We start from the raw sequence: 15,068 nt of genomic DNA, 5'->3' as shown, positions 1-15,068 counted from the left end.
AAAACACTAATTGAATTTTTCCACATAAAAACTTAAATATCCTGTCAGTGCTGAAATTTTCCTTGAAGATAGCTTGTTGTAATGGTTGATAAGACATACAAATTATTCAGAATCACAGGTTAGTGAACACTGCTAGAATAGAAGAATTTCCCTGTTGTGTGTTCTCTTTTGTTCAGTTTGTCATATGATCATTTTTTGATGGTTTGCATTTAGCCTATGAATACCAAGGTCGCAGATATTGAATGGCAAGAAAAAGTCCATTTGTTATACCATATCGGCTAATTATTAGCCTGGTTTTACAAGTGTTGGATACCCTTATTTCACATCCTCGCTCTGCTTGAGTGTATAAGTGTTCTGTTTGTTGCAGGTGGTGCACAGATGGGTGCCACTACACCGTGATCTCAACAAGCGCTCCAACGTGGACCGCACCATATTGCTGGTCAAGATCGATGACAAGTACGTTCCCATTGCTGAAACGGGAACTCAAGACTTGGGAGCAGAAGTATAGCATCGGGCAGTGGCGATGGTCTGGCGGGCCAGCCACGTCTGAACCTGTTCATCTCCTCTCGAAGGGTTTCACGGAAGGTGTGTCGTAGTATGCTCCGCAGGTAGGGGACGGCATTCCAGTTCACATTGACTGACAACAGCTTCTCTTTTAAAACTACATTTAGTGTGTTGAGTCAGAAGATATATTGCCAACTTTTTTGTGTGTGTGTGTGTGTGTGTGTGTGTGTGTGTGTGTGTGTGTGTGTGTGTGTGTGTGTGTGTGTGTGTGTGTGTGTGTGTGTGTGTGTGTGTGTGTGTGTGTGTGTGTGTGTGTGTGTGTGTGTGTGTGTGTGTGTGTGTGTGTGTGTGTGTGTGTGTGTGTGTGTGTGTGTGTGTGTGTGTGTGTGTGTGTGTGTGTGTGTGTGTGTGTGTGTGTGTGTGTGTGTGTGTGTGTGTGTGTGTGTGTGTGTGTGTGTGTGTGTGTAAAAGATGTTGCAGTAAAATATAATTGATTCTATTAGGACGTCCAGCATTGGAAGCAAACGTCTATTTCCAACTGTGACATAATATTCAACTTGAAACTTGTAGGAGTGACGCTAACGTCTTTGTCCATTCCCGTTTCCAGACACACACTAGCTGTCTCTTCAGTGAACAATTTCCCGGAAGGAATCTGCTCATTTTAAATTTGCATCGTATGTGCGAAGTGCCTGTTCTGTGAACACCTACTCCTTATTTTGTGTTCTGTTTAGTCTGGTCTTTCCTTGCATGCTCTGTAGGAACTTTCTATACTGTTCGAGTCCTGGACATCAGAACATTTCCATGTTCAAGACACCAGTGTGTGGCAGGTCATGGTAGTCTTCCGTTACAAAGCACAGGTGCCATAGAAACTTGTAAATGAACATCTTTGTTACTACAATTTATGAATCTAATGTGTTTTCTTTTGTATTGACTTAAGTCATACAAAATATTCCTTGAAAGGAAACAGTTGAAGTTCCACCTTATTCTACACAATACAAATCTTTATATCTCTAACGAACAAATACGTTGGGTACATGTTTCGGCCATAAGTTTGGCGTTCTTCAGTCATGAAAACTGACGTACATTTGTGGTTAAAAGTGGTTAAAATGATGAAATTGATAATCAAACATACACTGAAAAATCTCTAAAATGAGTGTTACATTAAAACTGTTTCTTAAAATTGCAGTGTCCATATGACTGAATTATGAGTAAATAAGATTGAAGTCATCATGCTTAAACATTAATTGTAAAAATGATTCTGACTGAAGCCAACATGGAACAAGCAGACAGCTTGTGTGATGCTCCATGTTTTAATTTAAACCTAGAAATTTCATTTTTGTCCGTATTGAACTGAGAAAGGATGATAGGAAAACTTAAAACGGTCCACCTTTTCAATACAAAAATGTTATAGTTTATTTATAACATGTATTTATACTTGGAACTAGTTTCAACGCTGATTTGCGTCATCATCAGCCAAAATGTGGGAATAGGCAAGCATTTAGGCATTTATATTACACAAGGCGTTACATTAAACAATACACATCTTACAAGGAGATAAAAACAGGGACGAGTATAGAAACAAATGAATCGTTGAGAAAACAAAAGTTATACATATTAAAAATAACCTTAACCACACATCTTGCAGTGCGAAAGTGTTCTTCTTGAATGATTCCTGAATATAAAACACACGTGCACACATTTCTGAAGAGCCAGCAGGCAGGACAAAGTAAAGTGAAACCTTAAGAGTTCTCATTTTTCTATGTTCTGACTAACTAATGAAGTCTCCCTTGAGTTCCTGATAAACATACAAAACAGGAAATTCTCCTTCACTCTCAACAATAGCTATAAAGACCAACGGTAAAATTTCATTTTAAATATTGTGCAGAGACGTGAAAGCATGATTTTGAACATGATATAACTCCTTCATATAACCCAGTTTTTTACACAAGGTGTTACATTAAATAATACACATCTTACGAGGAGATAAAAACAGGGACGAATGTAGAAACACATGCATCGTTGAGAAAGCAAAGTTATACATATTAAAAATAAGCTTAACCACACAACTTGCAGTGCGAAAATATTTGCCTTGAGTGATTCCTGAATACAAAACGCACGCGCACACACTTCTAAAGAGCCAGCAGGCGGGGAAAAAATAAGGTGAAACCTTAATAGTTCTTCTGAGAAGAGTTCATCATTCTTTCTATGATCTGACTAACTAATGAAGTCTCCCTTGAGTTCCTGATAAACATACACAACAGGAAATTAAACAATACACATCTTACAAGGAGATGAAAACAGGGAAAGTTATACATATTAAAAATAACCTTAACCACACATCTTGTAGTGCGAAAATATTCGTCTTGAATGATTCCTGAATACAAAACACACGCGCACACATTTCTGAAGAGCACGCAGGCAGGAAAAAGTAAAGTGAAACCTTAAGAGTTCTTCTGAGAAGAGTTCATAGTTTTTTCTATGTTCCGACTAACTAATGAAGTCTCCCTTGAGTTCCTGATAAACATACACAACAGGAAATTCTCCTTCACTCTCAACAATAGCTATAAAGACCAACGGTAAATTTCATTTTAAATATTGTGCAGAGACGTGAAAGCATGATCTTGAATATAATATAACTCCTTCATTTAACCCAATTTTTTAGACAAGGTGTTACATTAAACAATACACATCTTACGAGGAGATAAAAACAGGGATGAATGTAGAAACAAATGCATCGTTGAGAAAGCAAAAATTATACATATTAAAAATAAGCTTAACCACACAACTTTGCAGTGCGAAAATATTTGCCTTGAGTGATTCCTGAATACAAGACGCACGCGCACACATTTCTAAAGAGCCAGCAGGCAGGAAAAAGTAAGGTGAAACCTTAAGAGTTCTTCTGAGAAGAGTTCATCATTCTTTCTATGTTCCGACTAACTAGTGAAGTCTCCCTTGAGTTCTTGATAAACATACACAACAGGAAATTCTCCTTAACTCTCAACAATAGCTATAAAAGACCAACGGTAAATTGTATTTTAAATACTGTGCAGAGATGTGAAAGCATGATCTTGAACATGATATAACTTCTTCATTTAACCACATTTGAAAGTCTCTCTCTATATTACATAGCTTCATTAACACACCATTCTGTAGATGCACAAAATAATCTTGTAAACTTCACAGGTCCGGTATTCAGCTCGACAAGAATATAAAATAGGTATTAAGGAATACGTTGTTGAGAGTTTGGAGGATGACTGTGCCAGTATTTGTGGTGTATTGTTGCAGCGTTACGTGTAGGGTGGGGGCAGGTTTCTATGATGTTTATTGCGGGACATGAGGCGGTAAAGCTATGGCGCGAGATGAAGAGGAACAGAGCGTGTTGGATAGTTTAGGTCTGGGGAGCGGCCGTTGTTGGATTAGGAGGGGAGAGGGGAGGAGCGGTAGGGGAGGAGGAGTGGAAGGAGGGGAAGTATGGAGGGTGATGTGGTGAAAGTGTGTGGCGTGACAAAGTATTATGCATAATCTGAAAGACAGATCTGTTTTTCGGGATATTCATGTTTTTGAAAAAGTCAATGAGAAAGTCGAATAGGATCTTTGGTTTCTCTGAGATATCATTTAAGTTTAGGTTGGGATTGAAATATTGGTCTAAATGAATATAGAGGTTTTCAGTGACGTCTAGGAAAGAACCTTTGTTTAGAATATCTAATACCTCAAGATCTTGATTTATTTCAGTAAAGTTGTGCTTAAATTCTTTTATATGTAGGCTGACCACGGAAAAACGGTTGTGTTTTATGGCATTGACATGTTCTGCATATCTGATTTTAAAGCTGCGTCCTGTTTGCCCTAGGTAAGAACTTTTGCAGTCTTGGCAAGAAAACCTATATACACCTGATTTAGAAAAAGGACTACTTTTATTTATTGATGAAGAGTTGTGTAGGATCTCTGTGCTTCTATTGTTAGTACGAAAGGCTATTTGAACGTTGTGTTTTTTAAAAACGTTAGTGACGTTGTAAATTTCTTTATTGAAGGTAAATGTGGAAAACGTGGCAGTGCTAGTATTGTCTTTTATTAGGGTGGTTTTTGGGCGGTGTCTGAATTTATTGATTATTCTTTCAATAAAGGATTCATTATATCCATTGAATTTTGCTATAGAGCGAATGGTGTTCAATTCTTTATTTAAGTTTTTTCTTGACATCGGAATTTTGAATGCTCGGTCTACTAAGCTATTATATGTAGCCGCTTTGTGTGTTTGGGGGTGTAGTGAGTCATTTCTTATAGTAGTGGCCATTTGAGTGGGCTTTCTATAGATACTATATGTGAACGAAGAGGGGTGCCTATTGATTGTTAGGTCTAGGAAGTTGATGGAGTTGTTTGTCTCTGATTCTAAGGTAAATTTAATGTCATGATCAATATTATTAAGGTTTTTGAGGGTGGATGGTGCGTCTATGGAGCGTTCATCTAGGATTATAAATGTGTCATCTACGTACCTAGCCCAGAATTGGATATTAGCAAATTTGATGTTATTGTCGATGGCGGTGTGCTCTAGGAAATCAAGGTAGATCTCTGCTAAAATTCCTGAGGCTGGTGAACCCATAGCCAAACCATCTTGTTTGTAAATGATCTTATCGAATGTGAAGTAGTTATTGTTAATTAGTAATCTTAATATGGTCATAAAGTCTTGAACTTCTAGTTTACTTAGTTGGTTGTTAGCAAGTAAGTTCTTTTTGATGATCGGGAATAATGAGTTGGTGTTTATACTGGGATACATGTTGACTATATCAAAGGAGTGTATTGAATGATATGGTTGAAGCTTGAAACTGTTTAGTTTGTAGAATTAGTGAACACCGCCATCGACAATAACATCAAATTTGCTAATATCCAATTCTGGGCTAGGTACGTAGATGACACATTTATAATCCTAGATGAACGCTCCATAGACGCACCATCCACCCTCAAAAACCTTAATAATATTGATCATGACATTAAATTTACCTTAGAATCAGAGACAAACAACTCCATCAACTTCCTAGACCTAACAATCAATAGGCACCCCTCTTCGTTCACATATAGTATCTATAGAAAGCCCACTCAAATGGCCACTACTATAAGAAATGACTCACTACACCCCCAAACACACAAAGCGGCTACATATAATAGCTTAGTAGACCGAGCATTCAAAATTCCGATGTCAAGAAAAAACTTAAATAAAGAATTGAACACCATTCGCTCTATAGCAAAATTCAATGGATATAATGAATCCTTTATTGAAAGAATAATCAATAAATTCAGACACCGCCCAAAAACCACCCTAATAAAAGACAATACTAGCACTGCCACGTTTTCCACATTTACCTTCAATAAAGAAATTTACAACGTCACTAACGTTTTTAAAAAACACAACGTTCAAATAGCCTTTCGTACTAACAATAGAAGCACAGAGATCCTACACAACTCTTCATCAATAAATAAAAGTAGTCCTTTTTCTAAATCAGGTGTATATAGGTTTTCTTGCCAAGACTGCAAAAGTTCTTACCTAGGGCAAACAGGACGCAGCTTTAAAATCAGATATGCAGAACATGTCAATGCCATAAAACACAACCGTTTTTCCGTGGTCAGCCTACATATAAAAGAATTTAAGCACAACTTTACTGAAATAAATCAAGATCTTGAGGTATTAGATATTCTAAACAAAGGTTCTTTCCTAGACGTCACTGAAAACCTCTATATTCATTTAGACCAATATTTCAATCCCAACCTAAACTTAAATGATATCTCAGAGAAACCAAAGATCCTATTCGACTTTCTCATTGACTTTTTCAAAAACATGAATATCCCGAAAAACAGATCTGTCTTTCAGATTATGCATAATACTTTGTCACGCCACACACTTTCACCACATCACCCTCCATATTTCCCCTCCTTCCACTCCTCCTCCCCTACCGCTCCTTCCCTCTCCCCTCCTAACCCAACAACGGCCGCTCCCCAGACCTAAACTGTCCAACACGCTCTGTTCCTCTTCATCTCGCGCCATAGCTTTACCGCCTCATGTCCCGCAATAAACATCATAGAAACCTGCCCCCACCCTACACGTAACGCTGCAACAATACACCACAAATACTGGCACAGTCATCCTCCAAACTCTCAACAACGTATTCCTTAATACCTATTTTATATTCTTGTCGAGCTGAATACCGGACCTGTGAAGTTTACAAGATTATTTTGTGCATCTACAGAATGGTGTGTTAATGAAGCTATGTAATATAGAGAGAGACTTTCAAATGTGGTTAAATGAAGAAGTTATATCATGTTCAAGATCATGCTTTCACATCTCTGCACAGTATTTAAAATACAATTTACCGTTGGTCTTTTATAGCTATTGTTGAGAGTTAAGGAGAATTTCCTGTTGTGTATGTTTATCAGGAACTCAAGGGAGACTTCACTAGTTAGTCGGAACATAGAAAGAATGATGAACTCTTCTCAGAAGAACTCTTAAGGTTTCACCTTACTTTTTCCTGCCTGCTGGCTCTTCAGAAATGTGTGCGCGTGCGTCTTGTATTCAGGAATCACTCAAGGCAAATATTTTCGCACTGCAAGTTGTGTGGTTAAGCTTATTTTTAATATGTATAATTTTTGCTTTCTCAACAATGCATTTGTTTCTACATTCATCCCTGTTTTTATCTCCTCGTAAGATGTGTATTGTTTAATGTAACACCTTGTCTAAAAAATTGGGTTAAATGAAGGAGTTATATTATATTCAAGATCATGCTTTCACGTCTCTGCACAATATTTAAAATGAAATTTACCGTTGGTCTTTATAGCTATTGTTGAGAGTGAAGGAGAATTTCCTGTTGTGTATGTTTATCAGGAACTCAAGGGAGACTTCATTAGTTAGTCGGAACATAGAAAAAATTAGTGAACTCTTCTCAGAAGAACTCTTAAGGTTTCACTTTACTTTTTCCTGCCTGCGTGCTCTTCAGAAATGTGTGCGCGTGTGTTTTGTATTCAGGAATCATTCAAGACGAATATTTTCGCACTACAAGATGTGTGGTTAAGGTTATTTTTAATATGTATAACTTTCCCTGTTTTCATCTCCTTGTAAGATGTGTATTGTTTAATTTCCTGTTGTGTATGTTTATCAGGAACTCAAGGGAGACTTCATTAGTTAGTCAGATCATAGAAAGAATGATGAACTCTTCTCAGAAGAACTATTAAGGTTTCACCTTATTTTTTCCCCGCCTGCTGGCTCTTTAGAAGTGTGTGCGCGTGCGTTTTGTATTCAGGAATCACTCAAGGCAAATATTTTCGCACTGCAAGTTGTGTGGTTAAGCTTATTTTTAATATGTATAACTTTGCTTTCTCAACGATGCATGTGTTTCTACATTCGTCCCTGTTTTTATCTCGTCGTAAGATGTGTATTATTTAATGTAACACCTTGTGTAAAAAAACTGGGTTATATGAAGGAGTTATATCATGTTCAAAATCATGCTTTCACGTCTCTGCACAATATTTAAAATGAAATTTTACCGTTGGTCTTTATAGCTATTGTTGAGAGTGAAGGAGAATTTCCTGTTTTGTATAACTCAAGGGAGACTTCATTAGTTAGTCAGAACATAGAAAAATGAGAACTCTTAAGGTTTCACTTTACTTTGTCCTGCCTGCTGGCTCTTCAGAAATGTGTGCACGTGTGTTTTATATTCAGGAATCATTCAAGAAGAACACTTTCGCACTGCAAGATGTGTGGTTAAGGTTATTTTTAATATGTATAACTTTTGTTTTCTCAACGATTCATTTGTTTCTATACTCGTCCCTGTTTTTATCTCCTTGTAAGATGTGTATTGTTTAATGTAACGCCTTGTGTAATATAAATGCCTAAATGCTTGCCTATTCCCACAGTTTGGCTGATGATGACGCAAATCAGCGTTGAAACTAGTTCCAAGTACAAATACATGTTATAAATAAACTATAACATTTTTGTATTGAAAAGGTGGACCGTTTTAAGTTTTCCTATCATGCTCCATGTTGTCATGTTGATAAGGTTTCAGTTGTGCTGTGCTGAGCGCTGCCTGACTGCCAACCAGATCAGGTGGAATGCCAGTGTAATTTTTTTTTTTCTTTTTACATATTTCAGCCATAATTTTGGCCTCCTTCATTTGTGGCTTATGAACCGCCTGGTTGTTCCACGTTGGCTTCAGTCAGAATCATTTTTACAACTGGAATTTTTATTATTTCACGCTTCTTTCATCAAGGGCATTTGTCAAGAAACGACTGAGCCTTTAATTATGAAAATGTTATGTTCAAATTAATGTTTAAGCATGATGACTTCTGTCTTATTTCCTCATACTTCACTCATATGGAAATTGCAATTTTAAGAAACAGTTTGAATGTAACTCTCATTTCAGTTATTTTCAGTGTATGTTTATCGATTTCATCCTTTTAACTCTCCTTAACTACAAATGTGCGTGAATGTATTTTTATTTTATACTTTATATGACTTTTATTTGCAGATTTGTTTAGTGTTGATAAGGTGGAAATTCAATTGTTTCCTTTAAGAAATATTTTATACGACACATCATTATAAGACGATATAGACTGCCTTCTAAAAAAAAAAAAAAAAAAAAAAGCAACACTTCATATTTTAATGTTTAAGGTAGCAAAATGTATTTTTTTTTCAAAACATTACTGAACGAAATAATCTTCCCATACCTAATCCAAAAACAACAATGCTCAGTACATTTTGAAGGTAGTTTTTAAAATTAAAAGAAGTGGAATCTGCAGATTTTCTGATTATCGAAGCTATTCATTTAAATTATATGGGCTTTTTACAGAAACGGTATTTAGACAATGTTTGCAGTTAAACAGTGTCTAAGTATGGCTGCCACATTGGCAAAGATGTTATTTATTCATTAGACACTGTCTAAAACCAGTGTTCAACTAGCCATGTTTATACACTGCCGAGAACACTGTTTACCCTCAAATTTTAGAAGGGAATCACAATCAGAGGTTGTGTACCGTGAAACATAATATACAAGGGACAATCAGTTTGACTACAATTCTTGGCAACTGATATATTTTCTTCTTCCTCTTGCGTTCCGGCCTTCTAAGGACCACGTTACAATTTCAATTCTTCCTCCTTAGTTCTTTCCTTTTCTTCCAGTATTCTTTCATTGTTTCACTGTGCTTCTTTTTCCTGTCTTCAGTCCACTTTGTGCCTGTTTTCTTTTCCTTCCTCCCTTGGAATCCTTCTATTTGTAAGACTTTCTACCTAAAAATCTTTCTTTCCAATAATTCTTCTTCTCTATGTTGTTCCTTTCCAGGTCTTTCTTGACTTCTTGAATCCAGGTGGTAGTTGATTTCTTTTCCCAAAGGTACTTGAAGATTCGTTTAGTTAGTCTATTGTCATCCATTCTGTAAATGTGCCCAAGAAATAGCAATCTCCTTTTTCTTATTGTTTCTGATATGCTTTCTATGTTCTGGTAAATTTCATTGTTACTTCTTAATTTCAAAAACTCTGCAATTTTTAGAGGACCTCATATTTTCCTTATAATTCTTCTTTCTAATATTTCTAATTTATCGAGCTTGTAGTTCAGTGCTGGACATTCGCTGGCATACAGGCATTCTGCTTGTGTTGTAGTGCTTTATTTTAAGTTTTCTTGATAAGCACTTTTTGTTGTAAGCATTCTCTCTCCATCTTTTGTGTCCTCTCCTCTATAGCAGATTTTTCTAAACCATTTTCTTGAATTGTCTCACCCAAATATTTGAATTTCTTTACCTTTTCTATTTGACCAATATCCGCTACTAAAAACTTTGGGGCACTTTTTATATTCGTCAAAAAATTTGTTTTCTTGGCAGAGATTCTCAATACCAATATAAATGGTCCGTTATTGGACATTATAAATTTTCCAGCTAACTCATTCCTGGTTGCCAGCGTTTCGCCCCTGTGTGCTAGGCTGGGCTCATCAGTTGGTACCTAGCACACCTACCAAGACGCTGGATAGTGCATACCGTGGAGGCCACTGCGTAGGCTAATTGTAGCCACCGGCAGTGCCAATGCACTATGAGAGACATTGTCTCATTATCAAAAATTGATGCCTGCTGGGCCATCAGATGATGTAGATGTTGATTCCCATAGGGAATCGGAAATAATTGTTCCGAATGAGTAAATTTATAATACCAATATAAATGGTCCGTTATTGGACATTATAAATTTTCCAGCTAACTCATTCCTGGTTGCCAGCGTTTCGCCCCTGTGTGCTAGGCTGGGCTCATCAGTTGGTACCTAGCACACCTACCAAGACGCTGGATAGTGCATACCGTGGAGGCCACTGCGTAGGGTAATTGTAGCCACCGGCAGTGCCAATGCACTATGAGAGACATTGTCTCATTATCAAAAATTGATGCCTGCTGGGCCATCAGATGATGTAGATGTTGATTCCCATAGGGAATCAGAAATAATTGTTCCGAATGAGTAAATTTATAATACCAATATAAATGGTCCGTTATTGGACATTATAAATTTTCCAGCTAACTCATTCCTGGTTGCCAGCGTTTCGCCCCTGTGTGTTAGGCTGGGCTCATCAGTTGGTACCTAGCACACCTACCAAGACGCTGGATAGTGCGTACCGTGGAGGCCACTGCGCAGGCTAATTGTAGCCACCGGCAGTGCCAATGCACTATGAGAGAGATTCTCAAGCCTGTCATGTTGGCTGTCTTTTCAGGGATATTGACTTGCATTGCTGCATCTGTAAGGCATTCTGAAAGTATGGCAAAGTCATCTGCAAATGCTAGGCAATTTATTGCAACACCTTTGTTCTTCTTCCCCAGCATGAGTGTCCATATTTTGGATTCTTTCAGTTTTTCATTTCAAATTCTTACAATTTTCTCCATGACACAATTGAAAAGGAGTGGAGATAGGGCGATGGCCTGACACCGGTATTTATTTTGAAAGGTCAAGATATTTCACCCATAAATTTTACTTTCGAGATAGTGTCTGTAAGTGTTTCATGAATTAGGTTTGCCAATTTAGTTTTAACTTCAAATTCCTGGATTACTTTATCTAGGGTTTCCCTATCAACAGAGTCAAAAGCTTTTTTTTTTTAAGTCAATAAATATTACAACTATGTCTTTGGAGTTTATTAATCTGTGTCGAATTATAGATTTCAGGTTGAAAATCTGTTCAGAGCAAGATCTTCCCTCTCTAAATCCACCTTGATATTCACCTAATTGACTGTCCAGTGTCAATTTTACTCTATTTAGTAGTATTGTTGAAAATATCTTGTAAGCAACTGGCAAGAGAGATATGCCTCTGTAGTTGTTGACATCTTGCTTGTTACCCTTCTTGTGTAATGGATGTATTAGAGCCACTTTCCAATCCTCTGGGATCTTTTCTGTTTCCCAAATTTCTTCAAAGATTATTTATAGATCTTCTATAATTTTTGGTTCAGCCCATTTTAAAAGTTCAGCTGTTATGGAGTCTTCCCCACTAGCTTTGTTATTTTTAAGATTTTTTAATGCTTCCTTAATTTCTTCCGCTGTTGGAGGTGAATCAGCTTCTAGATTTTCCTGAATTTCCTAAAATTCTAACTTATTATTTGGCTCAGGGCAGTTCAGCAGGTGTTCGATGTGTTTTGCCAGAATATCACAATTCTCGGCATTGCATTGCATCTCTGAAGCAAATGGTCCGGGATTGATAACCTTTCAGGTTATTCTTAAAGGTCTGATAGAAATTTCGGGAGTTATTTCTTACAAAATTATTCTCAATTTCTACTAGCTGCGATTTTTCAAAAGATCTATATTTTGTTATATTTGGGATAATTTTCCTGGAATTATGGGTCACATCGACAACAACCTGTCCCGATTGTCAGAGAGCTGTCTCGTGCATCAACCGGGAGGGATTACTGCCCAGTAAGCACACATAATAGTGATGTGTGTGTCGCGCTAATTCGGCAGCTATAAGATAGGACTGGGAGGGAAGAGCTGTGGCCATAGTATAGTATTTGCCAGATATCATCTTCCCTTCCCAGAAGCTATTTAGATTACACTCACCGTAACAACACTTCCTCGTACGGTGGCATGTCGCTTTAGTGTTGATAATATTACGAGATTTTATTTTCACCAAAAGCGATATTCTTATCTGTCGGCAAGTCATGCTCATGTTTAGTCATATTTGAGTAACGTGTAGGAAGACGACAGCTACCTAATGTTTGGTGCACACGACGAATTTCATTGGCTACGACAAGCAAAGAATTGCTTGGAAGATACTTCAATTTTCAAACCAATACTGAAACTTAAAACGACGTCTAATAAACACGGCCGGAACATTGTTTACCAATATAAATGGTCCGTTATTAGGTTTTCCAGGTAACTCATTCCTGGTTGCTAGTGTTTCACCCCAGTGTGCTAAGTCAGGCTCATCAGTTGGTAAATAGCACACCCACCAAGACACATGGCTAGTGCGTACCGTGGATGCCACTTGGAGCCACCGGCACTATGAGAGACTTCGTCTCATAACCAAAAATCGATGCCTGCCTGGCCGTCAAAGTAAATTTACTCATTCGGGACAAATATTTCAGGTTCCCTATGGGAATCAACATCAATACATGAACATTGCTTATCCAATGGAAGACCGTGAGTAACTTAGACGTTGCCTAAGGCTTAAAACCAGTCATTGTTTCTGCACTCGGCTGTGTGAGTTTAAGGAAATGTTCTGGAAACTTCTTGGATATTGATTATGTGATCAATAGGATATATTGCCCCCCTTACTGCAATTATCGCCGCAAATCTTCTGGACATGATTCTGATCAAGCCCCGGATGTCCCGTTATGGTTTGTTTTCCCATTGTTCTTGCACCACCACCTTTAATTCAGCTAATTGTTGAAAACTTGACATTGAATGTGACGACCAAACCTGTCCCACACATGCTGAAGAGGGTTGAGGTCTGCACTCCTGGCCAGTCATTCCAGAGTGGGAAGAAACTCTTCAGTAGCTTGGGGTCTTGCATTATCATGCACAAGCACAAAGTTTTTGCAAGATCGGAACGGTCATCTGAAGTTATGCCACCTCACACCATTATGGAACCTCCTCTAAACGATGTAATCTTAGCAGAGGTACAGGGGACAAACCATTCTCCATACGCTTGCTCTTCTGTCATGTTGAATCTGGACTCGTCACTGAACAATACACGTCCCAAAAGCTAGTTTCTCTGGTGTTGCAGCAGAAGTGCTGGTCCATGGAGTCTCCCCCTGACTGTGTTCTCACTCACAGATACAACTACTCTGAGCCTCGAGATAGAAGTGCACCTAGGCTGTGGTAGTTACGATGATTTTGAAAATGTTTCGTTGATGAATGCTTGTAGGAGACTTTCCATCGAGTCCACGAGACTTAGAGATTTTTATTTTTATGTTTTTAACAAATTGACAGTGATTGTTCCACCTTATCGATACAATATGTTGTGTGTCTTAAGCAAGTAGTAGTAGTACATGTTTTGTTTTACTGTAAACATCAGCCACAGATATCTTTTTTTAGGTAAGAACATTAAAAACAGAAGTGTCTTCTCAAGATGATCTCAAAAACATAGTTAACTACTTAAAAACGTACTTCACTACTTAAACACTAAATGTAACGCCGTATTGGCAGCAGGGAGACCACTGCAAGACTAGCAAAAAATCTTGGGACACTTTAATTTTGAGGTCACAATTGCAAAATATCAACTTCATAATGACCATTCAATCGCAGAAGGCCCCGCACTTATAGCCATCACGAGCCTTTGTTTTTCTACAAAGAAATATGAGTCTCGTCAATTTTGAGATCTGCTAATGAGGTTTTCATGAACACATTGCAGTAAAAAGACACATTTTACACTCATTTTTTATTGATCACAGTGTATACAGAGACTTCTTAGATGAACATTATGATAGACTCACAGTTTACATAAGTTTATTAAGTTTGTAATTAGTAATTGTTTTTAAGCCCCTCTTTTACCTCCTCCCCCTTAGCTAATTGTTACCTTTTTCCATATAAATCGTTAAGTAGTGAAGAATGTTTATAAGATCATCTAGAGAAGACTACAGTGGAACCTCGATTCTCCGTTTTTGGAGGGACCGCAGAAAAAACCGTACAACGCGGGAAAACCGAAAATCTGGGGATGAATGAATCATCAACAATTTGGCTAAACATCACAAAAATGAAACATGTATACTCATAATCTTACAAACGCCCCTAAACCAAACCAAACTACAGCCCGAATGGACCTTCCGCCTACCAAGCAACTTCCCTCGGTCCAAAGGCCTGCAGATTGAGGTGACACATAGTCAGTGTGACGAGTCCCGGCCGTTATTCCTGGCTCTCTAGACTGCGGTCGCCATATCGCCATTAAATAGCTCCTCAATAAAAGGTAATTGTAGAATGACTGAACCTAGAACCAGCCAAAAATGCCTGACCTGGCCAGTAATTGAACCCGGGCCCTCCGGGTGAGAGGCAGGCAAGTTAGACCGCGGGGCTGGCTTCAAACGTTAATTATCGGTACGCGACTGAAAAATCTTGAAACTTTACATTCAGTTTTACCGGGG

At 37.9% G+C, this 15,068-nt stretch overlaps 1 protein-coding gene across 4 annotated transcripts in view; it reads left to right on the top strand.

Moving 5' to 3' along the window:
- Nucleotides 1–15,068, top strand: part of pcx (pecanex) — a 514,715-nt gene that overhangs the window by 486,933 nt on the left and 12,714 nt on the right. For 3 of the 4 annotated variants that reach the window (XM_067155270.2, XM_067155269.2, XM_067155268.2), the window contains one exon: nt 368–456. In XM_067155270.2, the coding sequence (XP_067011371.2) occupies nt 368–456 (89 nt within the window). Of the gene's footprint in view, nt 1–367; nt 609–15,068 lie in introns of all 4 variants that reach the window. The other variant, XM_068229749.1, reaches the window with a different exon arrangement.

The sequence above is a fragment of the Anabrus simplex genome, chromosome 11 (genome assembly GCF_040414725.1).
Source record: "Anabrus simplex isolate iqAnaSimp1 chromosome 11, ASM4041472v1, whole genome shotgun sequence".
In the NCBI taxonomy this organism is placed as follows: domain Eukaryota; kingdom Metazoa; phylum Arthropoda; class Insecta; order Orthoptera; family Tettigoniidae; genus Anabrus; species Anabrus simplex.
The sequence above is the reverse complement of the archived record's forward strand: the minus strand, read 5'-3'. Positions and strand labels throughout refer to the sequence as shown.